The sequence below is a fragment of the Chionomys nivalis genome, chromosome 14 (assembly GCF_950005125.1).
Source record: "Chionomys nivalis chromosome 14, mChiNiv1.1, whole genome shotgun sequence".
NCBI lineage: Eukaryota > Metazoa > Chordata > Mammalia > Rodentia > Cricetidae > Chionomys > Chionomys nivalis.
In genome coordinates this window covers 20,826,984-20,849,086 of record NC_080099.1, presented here as the reverse complement: position 1 = coordinate 20,849,086, position 22,103 = coordinate 20,826,984, and the positions used below count along the sequence as shown (strand labels likewise).

The 22,103-nt window shown below is 46.2% G+C and overlaps 1 protein-coding gene across 3 annotated transcripts in view; it reads left to right on the top strand.

Annotated features, from left to right (window-relative positions):
* The window catches only part of Nedd4l (NEDD4 like E3 ubiquitin protein ligase), a 320,367-nt gene that overhangs the window by 98,828 nt on the left and 199,436 nt on the right, over window positions 1-22,103 (top strand). For all 3 annotated transcript variants that reach the window (XM_057789216.1, XM_057789218.1, XM_057789215.1), the window contains exon 2: window positions 2,994-3,067. In XM_057789216.1, the coding sequence (XP_057645199.1) occupies window positions 2,994-3,067 (74 nt within the window). The remainder of the gene's footprint in view (window positions 1-2,993; window positions 3,068-22,103) is intronic.

Sequence of the window (22,103 nt, the reverse complement as noted above, 5' to 3'; positions counted from 1 at the left end):
ATGTAGGTGCCCGTCTTCCGACCTGGTTACAGTTGGGTCGAGGTCGCTATCAAATAATCCTTGCTGGGCAAGACTCTCCCCATGGTTTCTGAAAATTCTGAGAGGAGCTTGAAGAGTTTCTCACTAGCATGCTTTTCTTCTGTTCTGTGGTGAGTGACCATTAGTCCCTCGCACTCCGTCATAGACATTATTCCTTCATCTCCACAGCCACATTGCAGGTGCAGACAGCCACAGCTGTGTCTGAGTTGACCCTAAGCAGTACTAGTGGCTTAACAGGTTCCTGCTCCTCTACCTCGGGGTCATTTCTCACCTTTGCTGCCTGGTCTCCCATGAGTGGCACCTGGGACTAACCTGTCACCTCTTCTAACAGTTTCCATCTATTGTGGTATCCTCAAATCCCACTCTCCTGTCCCCCACTCCCATCCACAACCCTCAGCATAGCTGCATTTAGGAGACTTGTTGGCTCCAGTATTGAGGTTCCTTGTGCCCTCTTTGATTAGGCATGGATCCATTCATTTGGTAGGTACATGGTTAACTCTCCATTTTTATGCATTGGACACCAGCGAGCCACATACCCTTGTCAGACAAAGAATTCTGCAGAAGTACGTTAACCAGATTTTGATCCATGTATAAAAAATGGTTTCACTGTGTCATTCCCCCAATATGAGAAGGCTCTGGGAGGCACCATGTGACCAGGGCAGCTTGGCAAGAAAGAGAAAAGAGCCCCCACCTGCAGAACACCATGTGCCACAGAAAGAATTCTTTTTTTTTTTTTAAAGATTTATTTATTACATATACAGCATTCTGCTTGCATGTATATTTCAGGCCAGTAGAGGGCACCAGACCTCATTACAGATGGTTGTGAGCCACCATGTGGTTACTGGGAATTGAACTCAGGACCTCTGGAAGAGCAGTCAGTGCTCTTAACCTCTGAGCCATCTCTCCAGCCCCACAGAAAGAATTCTTGATCTCTGGTCTGTAAATATACAAGAGACAGGACAGGGCGATTCCAGCAACACTCAGAGGCACTTTGGTAGCCTCGTGGGAGACTGTTGTACTAAGGTAGCATGGTGTCTTTGTTATCCCTGCTGAGTCTGCCCTTACATTCCCTCTCCTGATCACCCCTTTGTGGAGGTCCAACACTGCTGTTGTTTTGGATGCTGGGGAGTGAGCCCAGGTCTAGGAAAGCACCACTGAGCTGATGGCCCCAGCACAGACATGTTGAGAAGTTCTTGCTTTACGTTTTTGCATCTTTCTCTGGATTTGTGTGGAAGCAGTGTTACATCAGGGAGGGAGAGAGGAAGAGTGGGGGAGGGTGGATTCGTGGTGGGGATGGAAGACCCTGAGGTGTAAGTCATCTCAAGCACATGGTGTGGTTGGCCCCTATGTATTGTGGGTCAGTGGCTCATTAGCAAAGGCAGACTTGATCCGCCTTTTGTTTTTCTGTCTTTCTCCTTCATTATTATGATGTCATATAGGTCTCTCCGGGTCTTAACTTACTTGGCAGATGAATTTTTAGTTGCTTCTCTCTGACTGCTCAGCACTAGTGTTCTAAGGGCTCCATTCCTGGTCATCACCTCCTTTTGTTCTTCCTGGCTAACTCTCCACACACTACTGTCTGTCACACCGACCTCCAGCCCTCTGCTGACTAGCTCTCAAGTCTCAGCTCAGACCCAGCCTTTCTCCCATTGGCCATCTGATTTGCTGCCTAGGCAAGTTGGACACGGCTCTCTATCTCAGTCTATGTTACTAGTGACCCAAACTCAGACTTCTGTGACCTTGGCTCAGTCCTTCTTCTATGCCACCCCCTCTATCCTCAGGTGTTCCTCAACCTTTGACCTTTCACCTGCCATCAGTGTGTCAGTGTCTGTTACTTTTAGTAAGTAGACCTAGGAACGTATTTCTGTTTTTATCTGAAGACCAAGTGCAGTGCCCACTGTGTAAAAGATACTTAAATACTAGACTGAGCGAAAGGAGTGGATGACCGGATGGATGATGAAAAGTTGACTAGCCAGTTTGAGGTTACCTTTCAGAATGAGGCTGTTATTTCTTTGTCTCAGAAATAGGGAATTATTTTTGCTAGGTAAAACTGCAGTTTGAAAAACACTCGGTTGTTTTGTTTTAGAAATATTTCACCACATAAAGCTTCCGTCTTTTCTATCTCTGGTCACATTTATAAATATCTACACTTGAAGGATAGAATTACAGTGATTTTGGTACCTGGTTATTAGAAGATATCACCTCAGTGGCTCCCGTGGTTGTCTTCTAGGCAATATTTCCACAAATATCAGAAGTAATTGATATTAACGACCTGTCTACTTAGACTTGAACTTGTGCTTTGTTCGTCTGCATGCTGCAGCTTCCAGAATCTTAACATCTTTTTTCTTTGTTTGTGTGTCGATGGTCATTCCTCAAAATGCCATCTATCTACCTTGGTGTTCTGTTTGTTTGTTTTGTTTTTTTCTTTAAAGACAGAGTCTTTCACTGGTGTGGAATCCAACAAGTCAGCTAGGCTTGCTGTTCAGTGAGCCCCAGGGATCCACCTATCCTGTCTTCCCAGCACTGGGATTACAGACTCATGCCATGCCTGGTTCTTCTCTGTGGGTTCTAGGCATTGAACTCAGGTCCTCATGCTTGTGGAGCAGACTCTTTGCTGACTGAGCTATCTTGCCAGCCTCCCGTTCGGATTTATTTATACACAATCAGAATCTTGATACATAGCCCTAACTAGCCTGTACCTCACCGTGTAAGTGGTCTGAAACTTGTGCTGAGTTTTAGGATTATGTCACCATGCCTGGTTGGAGTCTGAGCATTGTAGACCAGCTGTGCCACCTTCTGAACTTAACTGTGAGCAGGAATTGCTAGAGCTTGAACTGAAGTATATTTCAGTGTCAGACTGAGTAGAAATTGCCCACTTGAAGCTTCCAGTTGAGAGTGTTGTCTATTAAGGGTCAGTTTTAACCTTGTTATTTTTCACTTTCTCTTTCTAACAGGGGGAATCCCGTATTCTCAGAGTAAAAGTTGTTTCTGGAATTGACCTTGCCAAAAAGGACATATTTGGAGCCAGGTATGTTTGCTTTTTTGTGTGTGTTGGGGGAACGGGACAGGATGGTTTTCTGGAGAAGTTGGTAAACTTTTAGTGGGTGGTGGTGGGGATTGAACCTAGGGCCTTGTGCATGTCAGGCAGTGCTCAACAACTAAATACATTCCCAGTCCCCTTTTACTTCTTCTGTTGAGACAGCCGTTCACTAAGTTGCCTAGGCTGGCTTTGAACTTGTGGTCCTCTTGTCTCTGCCTCTTGGATCCTGGAGTTAATAGGCCTGAGCCAGAAGGCCTGGCTGGTAAATGCTTTTCAAAGTTCTGCTCCACCCCCAAGGCTTTTGCAGCGCCACCTGGGAGGTTGGTTTAGTGCCTAATGGTGATGCAGATAGTCAAGGGTAGTATTTGCGTGGGTATATCTAATTGTGATCTCCATGGTAGCTAGCCGGTTCCCCCATGTAGGCTGCTGACTGATTGAGAATAGGTTCTTCCTACCCTCATTTTGGGAATACGACTCTGCTTATTTTTTAACACGTCCGCTGGTTCTGACTCCATGGATTCTGGCGACCCTGAATCAGAAACATTTGGGGAAAAAATGATGTTGGTATCGATCATGTAGAGTGTTTTATCCTCACCTGACATTATTTCTTAAACAGTGCAGTACAACGGTGATTATATAGTGTTTAGGCTAAATATTAGGAGAGATATAAACGTGATTTAAAGTGTATGGGAAAATATGCATTGATTATTTGCAAACACCACAGCATAAAATTTTATATAAGTAACATGAGGTATCTGAGATTTGGGATCCTTGGGAGGAACTGGAACAATTCTCTATGGAGGTGGAGGGAAGGCCTTTTTTGGTTTTGTTTTTGTGCTTTTAATTCCTAACTAGGACAATCTAAAACCATATTCTGTTTTTTGAACTGAGTTTCCTTACACATGTAATTGACGTGCAGGGATGGGGTGACGTGGGTGATGCTAGCGATTGCTGTTCTCTTACTGATGCCCTGGCTGAGTGGCAGTATGAGCCTTCTGTGTGCATTAGCGCTTGCGTTTCCAACACTGCTCGTGATACTCCTTGGCCTTTTTGGCCACTTAGGCTTTCCCTAGGGTGTGGCAGTGTGTTATGAGCAGGGGACAGAATGATGGTGAAACAGCTTGAAAAGATTTGAGCCAGACTTTGGAGCACAGCGCTCCTGAGCTTTGACCCAGTTGAGACCTAGAAGTGTTGAAGCCTAGCTTTCTCATTTACTGTTGAGGTGGTTTGACAGTGTGCACAGAAAGCCCAGCTGCTCCCTAACTCCACCAGGCCGGCAGTCTTAGAAGAATGAGTAGACAACCTTCTATCCCTTCTGCAAGGCTCTTTTTATTTTGTGTTGGAATGCTCTCGAGGGCAGGTGGCTGCCAAAGAGTCATGTCATCAGGTTCCTGCTGGTCCCCTGTGTTTTGGCCCTATGACCAATCTTTTGTCTGTACTTCTGCCTGGCAGGAGACCCTGCATACTGAGGCCTCTTCCCATGTCACTCTCTGTCTTCCCCCACCCACCCAGAGAAAGCATCTCCCGCCTGCCAGTGATGTTGCCCCCCTATTGTCTAACTGACTAGAAGTCACACAGCACTGAATGCTGCCTATTAAAGATAGTAAGTTTATAGACTGAAACCTAGAACTGAAGCAAATGGTGGAGGGTTGTTTACAGACCTTTCTTTCTTTCCTTCTGTGTACTTTGGACAGCTAGTGGAAGACCAGCTCTCTGGATGTGTCCCAGGGAGGCTTGAGTGTCTGAAAACCTGTCCCCTTCCGGCACTGACAGTAGCCTGTGCTGTGGGGGGTGAGTGAGAGGCGCACACTCCACCCAAATGGTTTTTTCCTTTGACTGTGAACTCAAACTGCAGGGTTGGCCACCTGCCTATGCACCAGCAGAGAGGAACCTGTCCTGAAGGTGGGGACAGGAAAAGCCCGTGTTTCCCCTCTTCCTTTCCAGGGCAACCCTGTCGCTGGTTCCAGGAATCCCCACTCCTACTAACCTGAAATGACACCCTTTCCATGAATCCTGGAATTCTAAAATTCCATTCCTATCAAAACACCACCTTATATCCTGCCCCCTCCCATTCAGCTCAAATGACCTTTAGAAAACTATTTTTAACTGTGCGTAGGTGTCCGCGTGCCATGCTGTGCATGCGGAAGCCGGAGGACACCTTTGTGGAGCTGGCTCTCTCCTTTCACCTTTAAGTGAGTTTGGGGGCCCATGCTCAGGCGCCAAACTTGCAAATGTCCTGTAGCTGGGCCCTTGTATTACCCATTTTTCCTTTCTTAACCCCTTAACTGCCACAGACAACACAGTGGCTTTTCAGCATCTGTCCCCAGTTATCTGGAGGCTTTTAATAGTTCCTTCAATTATTAGTATTATTATTTCACATATTAGTATTATTATTTTACTTATTATTGAGTTAAGTTATTCAGCAGAGGCATCTTAACACAGGACGCTGTCCCTCCTTCCCTTCCTTCCAGGAGATCTCTGCTCTTAGGAGTGGGATTTAGAAAGTCCTCTTGCCTTTGAACTTTTCTTTTCCCTTTTTTCTTTTTTGGTCTTTTTTGAACTTAACTCCTTTGTATAAAAAAAAAATTAGCCATGGACTAGAGAGAAGATGCTGAGGGCCAGGTTGAATTTCCAGAGCCTACATAGTGGCTCACAACTGTCCACAACCCCATTTCCAGGGTCTCCAGCACCCTCTTCTGAATTCTTCAGTCACCAGGCCTATGTGTGGTATACACACACACGCGCGCATATATATACACACACACGTGCACACACGTACATACACAATACATACATGCACATCTATACACATATGTTCACACACATATACACGTGTGCACACATGCACACACATATGTATACACATGCACATATACACCTATACACAGACACACACACAGGCAAAACACTCAATTACATAAAACTAAATAAGTAGGTTTTAAAAGACATTTTTTAAAAACTGAAATTGCAATCCTGTTTCTTAGTTTGTCAGTAAGATCTGGTTAAAACTGTAAATTGGACTCAAAATTTTAGAGGAACCCAGGACATTTCAGTCCTAAATTCTCCCAATCTGTATGAAAACAGGGACTTTTCTTGGAGAGTAGATAAAAAGGAAGATGCAAGTTAGAAAGACAAATAGTGTAGCCTGATGGATCAGTGCCAGGAAGAGACCCAGAGATGGAGGGCCCCTCCGTTCTAGACCAGTAAAAGAGAATGCCCCACCACCTCTCTCCTCTCTCCTCTTCTCTGAACATGAAGGATGCAGTGGTTGGTCCAGGCTGGGGCAGGTTGGCATCTTGCTCTGGGCTCCTACTCTTACCATCAGAGCGACAGGGCCCTGGGCTGGAGACACCAATCTGTACTGGCACCAGCAGCAGCCTGAGGAATTCTTTTCAGAACCTGCGTGCCTGTGGAGGTCAGAGGATAGCTGTTCTCTTATCCATAGTACAGGTCTTGGGTATTGAGTTAGCCCTGATGGTAGGCCCCCTCTGAGCTGTCTCCTGCCCCTGGAGTTGGGATCTGTTAGGAAGACATTTTAACAATGAGTTAAACCTGAGGATTAGCAGAAAGAGGCGTTCAGGGGAAGTGACTAGGTTCAAAGGGTTTCCAAGACTTTTTCCCCCATTTCTGTATTTTGGGGTCATAAAGTGGCTCCTGGGATGCCTTGGGTAAAATAACAGTCTGATGAAACCTTGGGTACAAGGGTTGCACAACGGGGTAAAGATATGTCCTTTACCATAGGTCTTCCTGTGAGAGTATCTGAAAATTGCAGGTTTTCAGCTGGGCAGGGGTTAAAGCATCGTTGGTCACCTGTGCTCAGACTATAGCCATGGACCATGGCTATGTTAGCATTCTTCCCTGAAGTATCTCTGTACGGCAGCGTTGTCATGTCTTATGTAGATGACCTCCAAAGCAAATGTTGTTAATGTTCTGAAATTCTTGACTCTTCAACCAGACTCTGGGGTGAAGGGGTCTTTTCCTTTCCGGGGTTCCCCTATTTCCTCCCCCTTTTTAATTTACTTCTTTGCTGTTGTCTGTTTGCTCTGTGGTTTAATACTTTGTCTCATGACTTTGTATTTCCCCATGGCCTTCATTCTCTTTCCTCCTGACCTTAACACATCTTTCAAAACCATGGCCTGTCTGTGAAGCAGATAGCTGTACCCCACAGTGGAAGGCTGGAGTCCAGGGAGAGCCCTCAGTGGTCAGTCAGTGGAAACTCGGAGGTGTCCTTAGGCCATGGTCATAAGCACAAGTGCAGGTTTTGCAATATATCCCCTTCATTCCACTGTGTCCTTCAGAGCCCTGGGTCAGCAAGCATCCTCCCCTCGCCCCCATCCTGTCTCCTCAGTGTTCTCTAAGTCAGGTCTCACCAGATCCCAGTCTCTCAGGCAGAAGTTAGGGTAGGAGTTGGAACTCTCACTGTGGAAAGAGAACAGCGGAAGTTCCTTGACCTAGACATGACAGGGAGTGATGGCGTGGGAGGCCGGGGAGACGGGCATGGCATATTTGTCCTGCATGGTAACTTCGGGGTCCTTGTGGAGACAGTACTTCCTCCCTCTTTGTCTTTCTGACCTGGTGGTGTCAGCTGCCAAAGGCTCTAAGACCTGGTGTTGGTAGAGCTGCCCTGTGGCAGCCTAGCGTTCCCTCAGCGGGAGTTCACCAGTCCTTTCTTGAGAGTCCTGTGCCCAGATGCCCTTCTCCCTTTTGGTTCCCTGGGCCACAGTCCAGCACTCAAGATGCAAGATTGTTTTTCGTCTCCACTGTGGCCAAGTCCAGGGCTATTAAAGGGATCCTTTGTTCAGAGCAGATCGGCCATCTGAGCACTGGGGCTGGCTGCCCATGTGAAGAATGGATGTGGTAGAGGTGGGGGTTTCCCTGCCAGTCTCACCTGGAGGTCAGAAAGGGACAGCCACATAGTTCCTCACCTGAAATTGGAACAGTTCTGTCTGAAATCAGTGCTGTATAGAATGGGATGTCAAGGCATAAGGGGCAAATGGAGTCTTTTGTCACCTGGGTCACAGGCATCCAGTCTTGATTTTCTCAACAATGACAGAAATGTTAGGTGATTCTTTTTTCTCCCCTCCAAGTTCATTGTTTGAGACAGTCTTGCTCTGTCCAATTGACAAGGCTAGCCTTAAGCTCTTTGGTTATGCCTCTGCCTCCCATGGGCTGGGCTCCCATGCCTGGCTCCAGAACACTGCAGGGTGAAAGAGAATCTAACCGTTAAGAAAGTGAGAGGCCAAGGGAACACTGAAGTTCTGTCAACTGCAGGGTCACGGTGAAGCCTGGCTGCTTCTGAGCCTCTTTGTTCCAGCAGCCTCCTCAGGCTAGCAACTCTGCCTTGGCCTCACGCAACTTTGGCTGGTACATTTGTGTGTTTGTGTGTGTGTGTGTGTATGTATGCCGAGTGTGTACGCCCGTGTGTATACGTGTGTGTGTACCCGAGTGTGTACACCTGTGTGTGTATGCCCGTGTGTGTACGTGTGTGTATACCCTAGTGTGTATACCCGTGTGTACGTGTGTGTATACCCAAGTGTGTACGCCCGTGTGTGTACCTAAGTGTGTATTCCCATGTGTGTATGTGAGTGTGTACCCAAGTGTGTATGCCCGTGTATGTACGTGTGTGTACACCCATGTGTGTATATGCCCATGTGTGTGTACATGTGTGTACCTGAGTGTGTACACCCGCATGTGTGTATGTATGCCCGTGTGTGTACGTGTGTGTACATCCATGTGTGTGTGTACGCCCATGTGTGTGTACCTGAGTGTGTATGCCCATGTGTATATGTGCGTACCCAAGTGTGTATGCCCGTGTGTGTACGTGTGTACCCAAGTGTGTACACCCGTGTGTGTGTATGTATGCCTGTGTGTGTACGTGTGTGTACATCCATGTGTGTGTATATGCCCATGTGTATACGCCCGTGTGTACCCGAGTGTGTATGTGATCTGAGTGTGTGCCCTGTGTGTATGTGTGTGTACCCGAGTGTGTACGCCTGTGTGTGTGCCTGTGTGTATGTGTACCCAAGTGTGCACACCTGTGTGTGTACCCGAGTGTGTATGCCCATGTGCATTTGTTTCCTTGTGTTCAGTTCACGTTGGCTTTTTTTTTTTTTTTTGAAACAGGGCCTCTCTCTGGCCTGGACCTCACTGATTAGGCTAGTCTAGTAGGCCAGGAAGCCCCAGGGAACCAGCTGTGTCCACCTCCCCAGCACTGGGATCACAAGTATGTACCCTCACGCTCGGCGTTTTGGACATGTGTTCTGGGAATTGACTTCAAGTCCTTGTGTGTGTGTGGCAATCGCTTTACTGATTAAGGTTTCCCCACAGTCCCTTGGCTGTCAGCTTTGTTAGCTTCACCTCTCATGGCCAGGACTGAACTTTATTTTTCCCCTTGCAGAGCTTGCTGCAGCCTCTAGTGTCCCTGAAAAATAAGTTAATTAAAGTCTGTGCGAACGGTGCCCACTCCTTCTCTTCCTCTGCTTCCCGAACCCTTCTACTCTGACTGGAAACTCCATCTTCTACTGAAGATCCATCTTCTTCTGAAGTTGCTGCTTCTTGTATTGGCCTCTGCTTTTCGCCTTGCCTGGATTCTGTTTCCATCCTGTGTGGCAGCTGCTTCCTTGTTTCTCTCTCCTTGGCCTGTCCCAGTGGCAGCATGCCTGTACAGATCCCTTCCCTGTGGTGACCCATAGCTCAAAGAGGCTGAGCCACTGTTGTCCCTAGTCTACAGTGAGTCCCTGCGGCTCCTCTTCCTCAGGCTCCCGCCTTGGGAAGCTGCTGTGTTTAGACACTGCAGCCTTGCTCCACCACCGTCGCAGGCCCGGGCTGGGATGTTACTGGGTCAGTACACTGCCTTGAACTCCTTAAGGGCAGTGTGATTGGAGTGTCCAGTGGTCTAGGGCTGCCAGCCCAGGCATGGGTGTTTTCTTCCTCCTAGAGGTGCTGTGGGCTCCTTGTCCTTCTCCCTTGGGTGTTCAGGGGAAGTTCCTGTTCTGATTTTCGCAGGGGCTCTGGGGACATAGCAGAGGATGCTCACTAGAATTCACATGCCAAGTAAGTGTGGCGAGAGGAGGCTAAGGGAAGCAGGCTCAGGGCTGGCCGACAAGGAATGCTGGGCATTTGTGAAAACTTGCTACTTCATACATCACGGATGGATTCAGTCATGCCACAGTAGATCCCAGAAGTTTCTCTTTGGATAAACAAGGCCAAATTGGGCCTAGGCATGGACCAACCCCTTAGCATTAGGAGTCAGGAAAAAGCCAAGGACGTGAGAAGTGAATGAGGGGAGCACACAGGTGCTAGGGGTCGCCTTGGCCATTATCCCACTCACGTGGAGCTAGGCGTTGCTCGAGAATCGAGGGTGCCACTGAAATAGCAGCAGCAGAAACTCGGTCAGCAGCTGCAGGTGGGATCAGCAGGCTTCTCCCTTTACCCAGGAAGTCCTCGTGGATACTTTCCGATGGGGCAGGCACAGGTCCTCTGTCGGAACCACAGTGAAGTGTGCAGTAAGGGTAGGTGAGGCAGGAGGGCAGTGAGTCATGGTATCTCATGCTTATTGTATACATGGCCCATGAGGACACCGGCCCCACACAGATGACACAACAGCCGTGGATGTCCTCATGCCAACAGAGGCCTTTTGTGATGGCAGGGTCTATGGAAGGTACCGCATCTTTGGTACCACCCCGAGCTGATAATGAAGCTTCAACTTCTAGCTGAAGTCAGTACCTGGGCCTCAGTTTGAGTCTTGGTGTACAGTTATCAGAGTCCAAGACTTTGGCATTGTGGATATAAATACCTTACACAACATGAAGTGGCCATGTAGACAGGTTGATCCCTTGCAGCTGACGCCTTTGGGGCACTTGGACTTACAACGATCTTGGTTAGGTGTTAGCATTTCTGACCTGGGTCACCTTGGCCTATGTGTTCTTCAGATCCTTGTTCAGGCTTCTTGACAAAGAGTACAGTCTGAAGAATTGGTGGAGCCGGGCGCGGGGGGGGGAAATCTCTCCTGTTAAGACATTAATGTCTGTACTGGAGGTTTGCTTCTGTGTGGTGTGGCTCTTTGCACTAGCCGTGCACACACTAACCAACGCTGCGTAAGCGTCTGGGCTGAATGTTTGAACTGTTTACACACAGTGTGCATTGTTGGCTTTCTCCGTTGTAGGAAACTAGGCAAGCAAGAGCCAGTCAGTCATGGGTGGAATGCTACTCTTGAGGGGTGAACGTTCAGGCATGGGCTGGGTCCTCAGAGCAGGTGACCAGAGGAGATCTCGCACACTGAAGAGTTTGATCAAACTACTTACTGACCGTGGAAATCCGTGGTAGCTGACAGGCACTCTTTGAATTGGGACTGTTAGATTTAGAATAGATGTGCTTTGCTAGGACGGTCTGGAAGTTTCCTCTTAAACGTAGAACACCTATTCTTTCTCAGCTAAGCTTGAGGCTCTAGACGTCGGACCTTTTGTCATACGTGTAAGCAAGAAGCAAATAAGGTCAAGTTTTCTATAACTCTACCAGCTTCTCCTTCTTGGGGTCTTCTTGATCTGAAGTTTCAGGAGAAGAATCTGAGACAGTACAGTTACTCTTTAAAATGAAAACAGACTAGCTCTGGGAGTTCATGTTTTCTTATGGAACTTTGAAAGATTTTTGTTTCTGAAAGGTCAGAGTGTGTGGGGAGCCCTTAAAAGACTGGGTCACTGTCATGTGTGGGAGCCCTTAGCACTGACTTGCACATGGATGGGTCACCATCATTTGTTCCTTTGACTTCCTCTAGTTTGAATTCTGAAACAAAGGGGCTGACGGTGTTTGGAATTACAACATGTAGAAAATGCCCTCTGCTCTCTGATTAAGAATCATGAGACCTTAATGCCCACCTCCCTGTGTGTAATGAAGGCCCACTGCCCTAAGGCACCAGCTCACTCTGGCCTCCTTTCTCTAGATCTGATTACTGTTTTCCTGTGTTGGCATCATCAGTTTCCCCCAACAGTATTCAAAGGCAAAGGACAATTAACATGATCTTAATCCCTAAATGCTTCAGCCCTTATCTCCAAAATCAACAAATAACGCCTCTGTAACCACAGAACCGTCTCACAAATGAAAAGTAATTGCCTGATAGACACTATTACGTAGTCCATTAACTGCAGTCCCATAACTGTCTCTAAAATGCCTTTTCCAGCTGGGCTGTTAAAAGTGGACTGAGATGCCCAGATTGCACCTAATCCTCAGGTCTGTTGGACTTTCTCTCCTCCTTGGAATGACGCGTAGGTAGGCTTCGCACTTACCACATCAGATTGTTTCCCGGTGATGCCACCAATTAGTGAATCCATGTGCTTGTCTGAGTTTGGTTTCTGTTACCGTGACAAAACACCATGGCCAAAAAACAACTTGGGAAAGGAACGTGTTTCTTTAACGGCTTGAAGGTGACAGTCCTTTACGGAGGGAAGCCATGGCCGGCCCTCAAGGCTAGTGCTTGGGACAGAGGATCACTGTTGGAGGAACGCTGTCCACAGGTTTGCTTGCCCTGGCTTCAGCTATCTTTCTTAAAAAGCTGGGCCCACTTGTCTAGGGATGGCACTGCCCACGGTGGACTGGCCTCTCCTCCATCAGTTAGCAATTAAGAAAATACCATACTGATAAAGTTACAGGCCAGTGTGATCTAGGAAACTCCTCAGCTGAGATTTCTTCTTCCTAAGTGGCCCAGGGAGGTTGACAGCTGAAGCAAACAATGACAGTGCCCTTTTGCTTCTGTGTTTCCTTTGTCAGGGGTGCCAAGATGGGTCTTGGGTTTGATCCCACCAATGTCAAGTATTTTTCCTCTAAAATGACAATAAGTAATTAATCAGTGAGGTAATTTGTTGGCTGTATTTTATAACATTTATGTAGATTATTAGTTTGTTTTGTCCCAAAAGATTGGTGGTTTGTTTTATTTGTTTTACACCCTTTTGGAAATACTACATAAGACAGCCCACCTTCTTTGGTTTAGGCTGTAAATACCTTAAGTCCTCCTTGGCCAGTCACAAACACATGTAGGATAGTATTCAGGCTACAGTAAGGGGACTATTGACCTCCATGGACTAGAATTCCACAGGTCTGTTTATTTGCTTGTGTTTTTCTAAGACAAAATAATCTGAGCTAACTTTTGGAAGATTTTTTTATTAAAACCCAGATTTCCAGATTTCTCAAGTCCGTGGTGATCTAGACAGGGTAGAGTTGGTGTGAGAGTCCACGGCTGGATTTACCCTCCAGGTAGCACTCCCTGGGACCTTTGAGTTCCAGCGACCTCATCCTTCTTGTATTACACCCCGGCTATCTTTGGTGGTAGACCTGAGCCTGCGTTTGGTGTTTTTCCTGTACAAGCGTCTCTTGAATAGACAGAGCGGACTGACATCTCCAGAGCCTGTGTGTAGGGCCTGTAGCCTCTTCACCAGTCTCCATTTCCCTCTGGAGGCCCATTGGAGCAGCCTGTGTCCCAGGCGTTGCTGGGAATCACAACAGCTGCAAAGCTAATGACCTTTGAACCAAAATGTGTTTGCCTTAAAACCTTTGCATCAGGTAGCTTATTGATGCTACGGTTCATTTGGAATCCCTAAGAACCTGGTCTCGGTCCCCACCCCCACCCCAGGAAAACATGAAAATGACCTGAAAGTGTAGTAACCTCCTCTCCCAGTTTACCTGTTAACATCCACATGGCTGTTGCCATTTTATGTTCACTTCCTGGTCTTTATATGGACAAGTGCAATCTCCTTTAACAGTATGTAGCGCAAAGCTTGGAATAGCATCCGTTTCCTGGAGGTGAAGGAGTGTGGCAAGTTGGTGAACGGCCAGGGCAGCTGTCTCTGGGCTGTCAGACCCCCAGACTTGCTGTGCTCAGTCCCATCAGCATAGACCTTCCTCAGGTCTATCTTGAATCATGGAGAAAAGACGATGGTGTGTCTGGCGTACATTCTTACAAGGCCAGGGGATTTCTGTCTGAACACTTAAAATAATACGTTTTTCTAAGTTGTGGGTTTTGGGGAAGGGAACATCCCTGAAGTTGTTTATTAGTAAAAGTCTTTCCCTCAGAAGTGTGTCCCCCGCTTCCCCTGCCCTCCCCATCTGTGAATATATTAAGATTTAAAAAGAGCAAAAATAACAGGACTCATTCCTTCCCGATTTCTAAACTGCAGTGCTATTGTGGTCACAGGGAAGCTGATGTAGTTTCAGAACCTGCTTGGCACTTATTAGGTGCTTGATTTATTTCACTGGCGTGGCCAGCGTGGAAAAGCAGCTGATGTTCTGTGTGTGGTTCAGACTTGATCCTCACAGGCAGCCAGGGCAGAGTGACGATAGTCACAGGTAAAGAAGGTAAATGCCGTCTGTGGCACTCTCTGGAGTGCTAGGTGTCCTCTCTCTGTCTCCCTCCAGCCATGTGCACCTCTTTCTCCTCATAGTTTCATTGAGTGCCTGGCCTCTGAGCGCATGCCTGAGAATTCAAGTATAAGGACTAGGGGAATTGCTCAGTGGATGTGAATGTGAAGCCGACATTTCTCAGTGTGAAGATAAGCAGTCTCATACTTATTTTGCGGAAATTGGATGAACATCCACACCTGCAGGAGCACCGGTCCAGGGGGTTCAGCCAGAGCAATTCTGTGATGGGTGGCGAAAGGGAACCCTCCCACATTCACCCCCAAGGAGGCCGGAAAGGTGTACCCTCTGCCTGTGACCGATTTCCACTCCTCTGGCTGTTCTATACCATAACCAAAGTCAGCCCAGGAGGCCTTGGGGTGGGGGTGGAGGGTGGGGGCGGTCCCTAGAACTGCCACGCGTTTGCACTGTTGAAAATTAAATGTTCCTCTGTACCTAAAATCAGGCTTTTAAAAATGCGCAGGACTGAATCCATTTTGAAAACTTGTCAATAGGATTCCAAAATTCATGTGCATATGGTGTTTGCACGTGTGTGGGTTCACATGTATAGATGGGTATATATGCATGTGTGTATGAAAGGCTGAAGGTGATCTTGGGTACTTTCCTCTTATTTATTGAAAACGTGTCTTCTTGAGCTCAGAGCTCATTAGTTCCAGCTCGCCCCATCCCTGCCTTCCTGTTGGGATTACAGCCAGTTACCTGCCTGGCTTTTACATGGTTTCTGGGAATCTGAACTCTGGTACTCCCACTTGTGCCAGAAGGTACTTCATTTACTAAATCATCTCCCCTTAACTCGCCTAAGATACTGTTTCTCAGATCTCATAGATGATAGGGAAATGGGTACAGATAGGCAACAGATTATCTTAGACTTGTGAGGCTTAAAATCTACTGAGAAGCATTGTCATGTACTTATCAAATTATTTTCTGATAAAGCTTGAAAGACAACCATTTTTCAGACTAAGTAAAAGAATAGGTTGTGAAATGGAGAATAAAACCCTTCCCGAGGTTTATGTAGTTATCTAAGTCAGAAGCCACTGCAGTGTGTTTGTATGTGTTTCTGGTTTTTTTCCAGTAAAGGTTCAGATAGATGAGCTTTAGCAGGACGTAAGCCTCTTGACAGCAATATAAAACATGTTTGAACAATATATAAACTGTGGAAAGCACAGACTCCCCTTCATGATTTGAATGAAATCTACAACGGTGAGATGGTAATGGAATAACAGGATCAACGGGCGCCCACATTTCTTTGACCCCTGTGATTGGCAGCCCAAAGGCGGGGTTTATGGAGTCAGATGGTGTGTAGATAGAATGTGACTGGACAGAAAGGATCTGTTACAGAAATAGAAACCGACTGATCAGGACCCCAGCAGAGTCTGTCTGTTCAGACCCTTCCTGAACCCTCAGTTTTAGCATCCCTTCGTCCCCTTGGGCCAAGGGTCTTCATTTATTGATGGCCGGTTGCTACACAGAAAAGCAGTGACCGTTAGAGAAACGCTGTTATGGTTTATGGCTGGCTTTGGAGAAAAGAGGTTCTGGTTTTCATGGTCTGACTTGAAGAAGAGCTATCGTTTCTTTCCAGCTTGCTTCATGGGTGAGAACAACGTGGATGAGAGAGTTACTGAAAAACTTGCTTCAGAGACTTTCATTTGGGCATATTGTTTCTGGAGTCCCAACTAAATAAATGGCTATGTGCCAGTAGCCTGCAGGAGTGTATTGTATAGGGTATTGATTTTCCAAAGCAGATAGATTTAGAACCAGGAGGAGGGTATCAATAGTATTTGGTTATGGTTTCCAAATTAAATTCTTCAGTGGAGCTTCTGCTGGTAGATGACAAAGAATAATTTTGTTAGTGTTGACTTTTAGAGCAGGAGGAAGTTGGATTCCTAGATATTATAGCGGCTTTTATTTCTTTTTCTTTTCAAGGACAGCAAGGTTAAATATAGTTTATGAAGCTTTTCAATATACACTACAAAATTTAAGCTGAATAATGGATACATTTGCAAAGTGTTTTTGTCTTAGCAAAAGTAATTATTCTCACGCTTTGTACATAAGACACATGAATAATAACTGAAGTTGAATTCATGTTCATGCAAAAAGTTGCAGATATATAACTGTGTGTTAAAATCAAATTATTGCCCGTTTTCCTTCCTGAATATTTTGGAGACTTATGCCCTTATGGCAAATAATGTTTAATGAAGAATCTACAATCTGTAACTGCCCAGTGAATTATTGAAGGGTTGGCATTCTTCCTGGACAACAGCACAATTGGTGAACAGACACCTTGACTCTAGTGAGCTTTCCTGTGTGGCTCTGGGAGGAGAGGATGGTGAAGAAGCCTCCAGGCTGTTTGCGTTCCTGTCCCTCCAGGTTCTGGGTGCTCTGTTGTGCGTCCCTTGCTGTGCAGTCATTGTCTGTCTTAATCACAGTCATTATGATGCTAAAAGCTAAGTCATTCACAGTGGGAAGGTATAGGCATTTGAAAGAAAGACTTCCACATTTTAGTGGTTGGGTAAGAAATCAACGGGAAAATCATTCTGAACAGCATTGCAGTTTTCTCAGTTAGAAAGCAGTGTTATTGGTTCTGTCAAGAGCCCTCTTCTCTTGCAGTCATTTGAAAGTTTCTTGGAAACAAAGGCTTAGTTACTTCTAGTGTGCGCATGTGCCTGATGTGTCTATGTGAAAGTCAGAGTACGGCTTTGTGGAGTCAGGTTCTCCTACCTTTGTATGGGTCCCAGGGATTGAACTCAGGCTGCTAGATATATGGGAAAAGCACCTTTGACCCATGGAGCCATCGTACCAGCTCAGTTGCAGTAATTTTGAATATAGTCGATCCTGACAATATAGAAATTGCACATTTCTCTTTTTCTACAGCAGGCTCCCCATAGTATAATTTCATGTCCTCTTGTTATTAAATGTATAGACAGATCTTGTTCTAAAAATGAGATTTCCTGCTATCTAAGATATAATTTGGATTGTCTTTACACAGTTTCTTGGCCTGGAATGTCAAATCTTTTATAGTGTTTCTTAGGAATGATCCATGCACCCACTCTGGGAGCAACTGTCCTTAGTTCGTTGTTCCCTCTTGTCTCCACATCTGGTTCTCAGCGATTTTGACTTTGGAGAGGGGACTTTCTCTACTAGAGTCTGTCTTAGTTAGGGTTACTGTTGCTGCTAGAGTCACCATGAGTACGGCAACTTAGAAGTGAAAGCATTTCATTGAGGGCTTGCTTATAGTCCAGAGGGTGAGTTCATGAGCTTCATGGTGGGAAGTGTGATGGCAGGCAGAAATGCAGACTTTCAGGCAGGCAGGTAGGCAGGCAGCGCAGGCAGGTAGACAGGCATGCATGCAACAGCAGACAAGCAGGACATGCAGGCAAGCGGGTTGACAGGCAGTCAGGCCAGGTCAGGTATGGCAGGCACAGCACTGGAGCAGTAGTTTAAGAACTTACGTGTGATCAACAAGGAAGAACCAGAGAAAGAATCAGCTGGGAATGACCTGGGCTTTTAAAACGTCAAAGCCCCGGTGACTCGCCTCCTTCAACAAGGCCATACCTCCTAATCTTTCCCAAACAGTCACACCTACTAAGCTACTAAGCGACCAGACATTCTGATACAGGGACTTATGCAGACTGTCCTTTTTCAAACCACTGCAAGGCCTGTGCTTGTTTCTCCTTTTTGTCCTTCCGCTGTATTCTGCCCTTGGCAAGTCTTTCAGTGAAGGCCATTTGCTTTGGTGACATTGACACAGATGCTTGTTATGAGGCCCTCCACGGTGTTCTCCACACCTTGCCCTTAACTTGTCCAAGCAGTTGCAGTTAGTCCTTTGTGTCCTCAGAAGCGCCACTGTTTCTGTCATAGTGGCCACATCACCCCTAGCTTCTCCCTCTGCATGACCAACTCATCACCTTCCTGTTTCTTTGGGTCCATATCCCAGGTCTCTGCACCCACCTTTCTGTACAGACAGGCCTTGACATTGGTTCCCTTGCCGGTGACGGCACTGAGTAACCGAGGGGAGATTTTTCCCTCCCTGGCCTTGTGAGGTCCATGTGAGTAGAAGACATTATTGATTATGGTCCCATACTTACCCAGGACACCAAGTCCATGAAGACAGCTACCCACTTATCCTCTGTATTAACTCCCTCTCTCATTGCTGGGGCATAATGCCCAGCAGAAGGACTTGAGAGAAGACAGGTTTATCTTGGCTCACGGTTTTAGAAGACCCATGGCAAGGACAGTAGGAAAGCATCCACAGCCGTAGGTGGGAACAGCATGGGCTCCTTCATTTTAGCATCAGATAGGAAGCAGAGGACTCGGGCCAGACCAGAGAGGATATACCTCCAGGTTCTATCAGCAGCAACCCAATTCTGCTAGCGAGGCCACACGTCTTAAAGGTTCTACGTCCTCCGCAAACAGCACCACCACCTGGGAGCCAGGTATTACATCAGCATTGACGTCTGTTGGGGACATCTCAGATTCACGTCACAGCCCCATGTATCCTCTGCCTGCGTTTGGCAAACTATAACTCCTTAAGTAGCCTGTCTGTCTTAGCTCCTTCCTCTGGACTGTGTTCCTTCCCTGTTCTGTGCTCTGCATGCCATCCTTGCATGCCCATAGTATCACTGTCTGAATTCATTAACTTTCTTGTTCCTTCTGTTATTCTTTAGTAAAGTGTTTTTTAAGTATCCTTTCATTCTATAAAATAAGTAGGTTATAAATTTTAATAATATAAAATTCTCTGTAGCAGAAGAGACCTGGTCAGACATCCTCGTCAACGTAGACCATGAAACCCAATATAGACAAATTCAACAGAACCACCACATACGAGCTGTGTTGCCAGGGCATAAATTGCATTTCAAATTTCAGAATTTTATGTACGTGCACATTGCATTATTTTTGGCTTCCCCTTGCCTTTAATATTAGCACAGATGCACTCTTTTGAAGTAAAGTCCCCGTTTTATTCTCCATTCTGCTCCCCTCAAGTTCTTAGAGGTGGGAATTGTGATGTATCCCACTGTGAAGGTAGGCCTCCTATCTGCTGTGGGGCCTACAGCTCCCTCTGGTGGCCAGATTGCTAGGTGCGTTTTTCATTCTAGACCATCGAAATGGTCTGTGAATCTCATACTCATTCTTTGGCTCTCTCTTGTAAAGAATAATATTCATTCCAGTCTAGTTACTTTGGGCACATTCATTTTCAAGCAGTCACACCCAGAGGAAAGAGTTTATTTTTGCTTTAAGCAACATCTATTTTTTGTATAGCTGGAATCTTTTTTTTCTTTTCTTTCTTTTTTTTTTTTTTGTTTTTTTTTTGTTTTTTTTTTTTTTTGTTTTTCGAGACAGGGTTTCTCTGTAGCTTTGGTGCCTGTCCCAGAACTAGCTCTTGTAGACCAGGCTGGCCTCGAACTCCCAGAGATCCGCCTGCCTCTGCCTCCCGAGTGCTGGGATTAAAAGCGTGCGCCACCACCACCACCCGGCCAAGCTGGAATTTTTAAGTTGGTAATATAATAGCATTTAACATTATTTGCTCCCTTTATCTGCCAAATAATTTAGAGTATCCACTAAACAAGATAGTTGGCTGCTAGTGGGAGGAAGTGAAATCCCTGAATGAATGCTTTCTTCTGGTGTGGTCTTGTAGACACAGTGTGGTGCTGTGTACTACCAGTTTCAAATTTTATGGATCAGAGCTAAAATAGTCGTCCAGGCTTCCTTGGACAAGGAATTTCCAGGCTGATATTCTCCACACAGATAAGACCAATATTACTCTAAATAGTTGTCTCTGCCCCTACAGGGATCAGGGTGGGTCAAGTCAGAATAGTTCAGATGTGGCCTTGGGATTGAAAAGCCTCCGCATAGGGCTCTCCCTGAGCTCTGCAGGGTTTGCAGCACTGCAGAGAAATCTGTGTTTAGACAGATAGAGGAGGACCGAAAGCCTGGTTTTTCCTTTTATCTCCTCTCTCTGTGGCTTGCTTCATAGTGATAGCAGGTGTGCCGTGTTGACTTTCAAAGTGAACCTCAGAGGGCGCCAGCAGCAGCAACTTAAAATTCCTAATTCTTGCATGCAGGTCTTGTTGGTTATTTCTCTGGAATGCTTGAATATTATTTTTCTGTTTTGATGAAATCCTGCTGGGGACAAGGGAGGAGAGAGTCAGTGAGTCTCGGTGGAGGAATGAAGGAGCTCCCGCAACAGAGGAAGTCTTGGGCACTCTGCCTAAATGGTTCTATTTCAGCCAAGGCCTCAAAATCAGGCAGCTGTGCCTAAAACAGCCACTTGTTTCACACTGATATCCTTCCCCTCCTTCGCCATCATTTAAAGCCTTAAACCTTGATGGAACAGCTGAGAGGAGGGCCAGCCATGTTTGCCTGGGACAGAAAATGGGGAGGGACACTTGAGAACCAAGTGCCATTTCGGGTGGTGGGAGAGTAGTTTTTGCAGATGCTCACATTTGTTTTCAGAGCGGGGGGTACAGGTCTTACCGCCTTTCAGTGATCTTAGGAATGGATGTGTTTTTAATATTCCTGTTTTTTTTTTTTATCAGAAGATAGTTCATTCTAATAAGATAATGGTTTCAGGACAGCCCCCAAGGATGCTGAGACTGTATAAATACAAACTATGACTGTCCATTTTCTTGCCCTTGAGAAAGCCAAGCCTCCAGAGCAAGAGCATAAATAAAGGAAAATACTAAGGTGCTATCAATTAAGCTGGAAAATGCTGTTTTCCCCAGTGGCATGGTGCTTCCCGACAGCTATACCAGGACATGAGAAACGGACTGGCAGCCAAGCGGAAGTCAAGGGTCTAGAGGGAGGGTATGATATGTCTTTACCGAGCACTGTGAGGCCATCTATCACTGTGGTCTATGACATCAATCTCCATCCTGTCTCCACCACCTTGGTTTATCCTCTGGGTATTCATGTCTGGGGCTTTACTAGCAGAACCTGGTCTTGAAAACAGCAAGTAGGTGGCTGGCAGTGTTGATGTCCTTCATTCAGTTATAAATGAAGGCCTGAACTTGGGTGGACATAGTAAGGATCAGAGATACCTTTAGGAGAACCCGTGGAAAAAAGGCATCCGTTGCTTCCTTTTCAAAAAAGAATTCCAACATTGCAGTAGACTGTGTGTCCAAGTCATTTTCCATGTTCCACCACACAGAGAACAGTGGATGTGAGATGGGCGATCTTTTTAATGTTAAGCTTAAATATTGTTGATAATATTAAAAGTGGTGTATGCTGGGAAAATCTCAGTAGAAATACGTGAGGCAGAAAAGAAGAGACTTTCTTAGCCCCTTCCCTCAGTCTCACAGAGGCTGCCCTAGAGCATCTGTAGTTTGATGTTTTCCCTCTGAAGTCCAAATATTGCTAACATTACAGGATCCAGAGACTCGGGCAGTTAAAGGTGATTAGACCAGGGAGCTCCCTGAGGGAGTGGGATGAGAGGCCTCATGAAAAGCTTCCTGGAAGGGAGCTTTCTCTCCTGTGTTGACAGAGCTCTTTGCCCAGAAGGTTGCAACCCTGTGCAAACCCAGGCTACTGTTGCTCTGGCTTGGGTCTGGTAGCCTCCAAAACTGTGGGGAATAAATTTCTGTCTTCGTAAATGAACCAGCCTCCAATGTTATTTAAGGAAGAATAA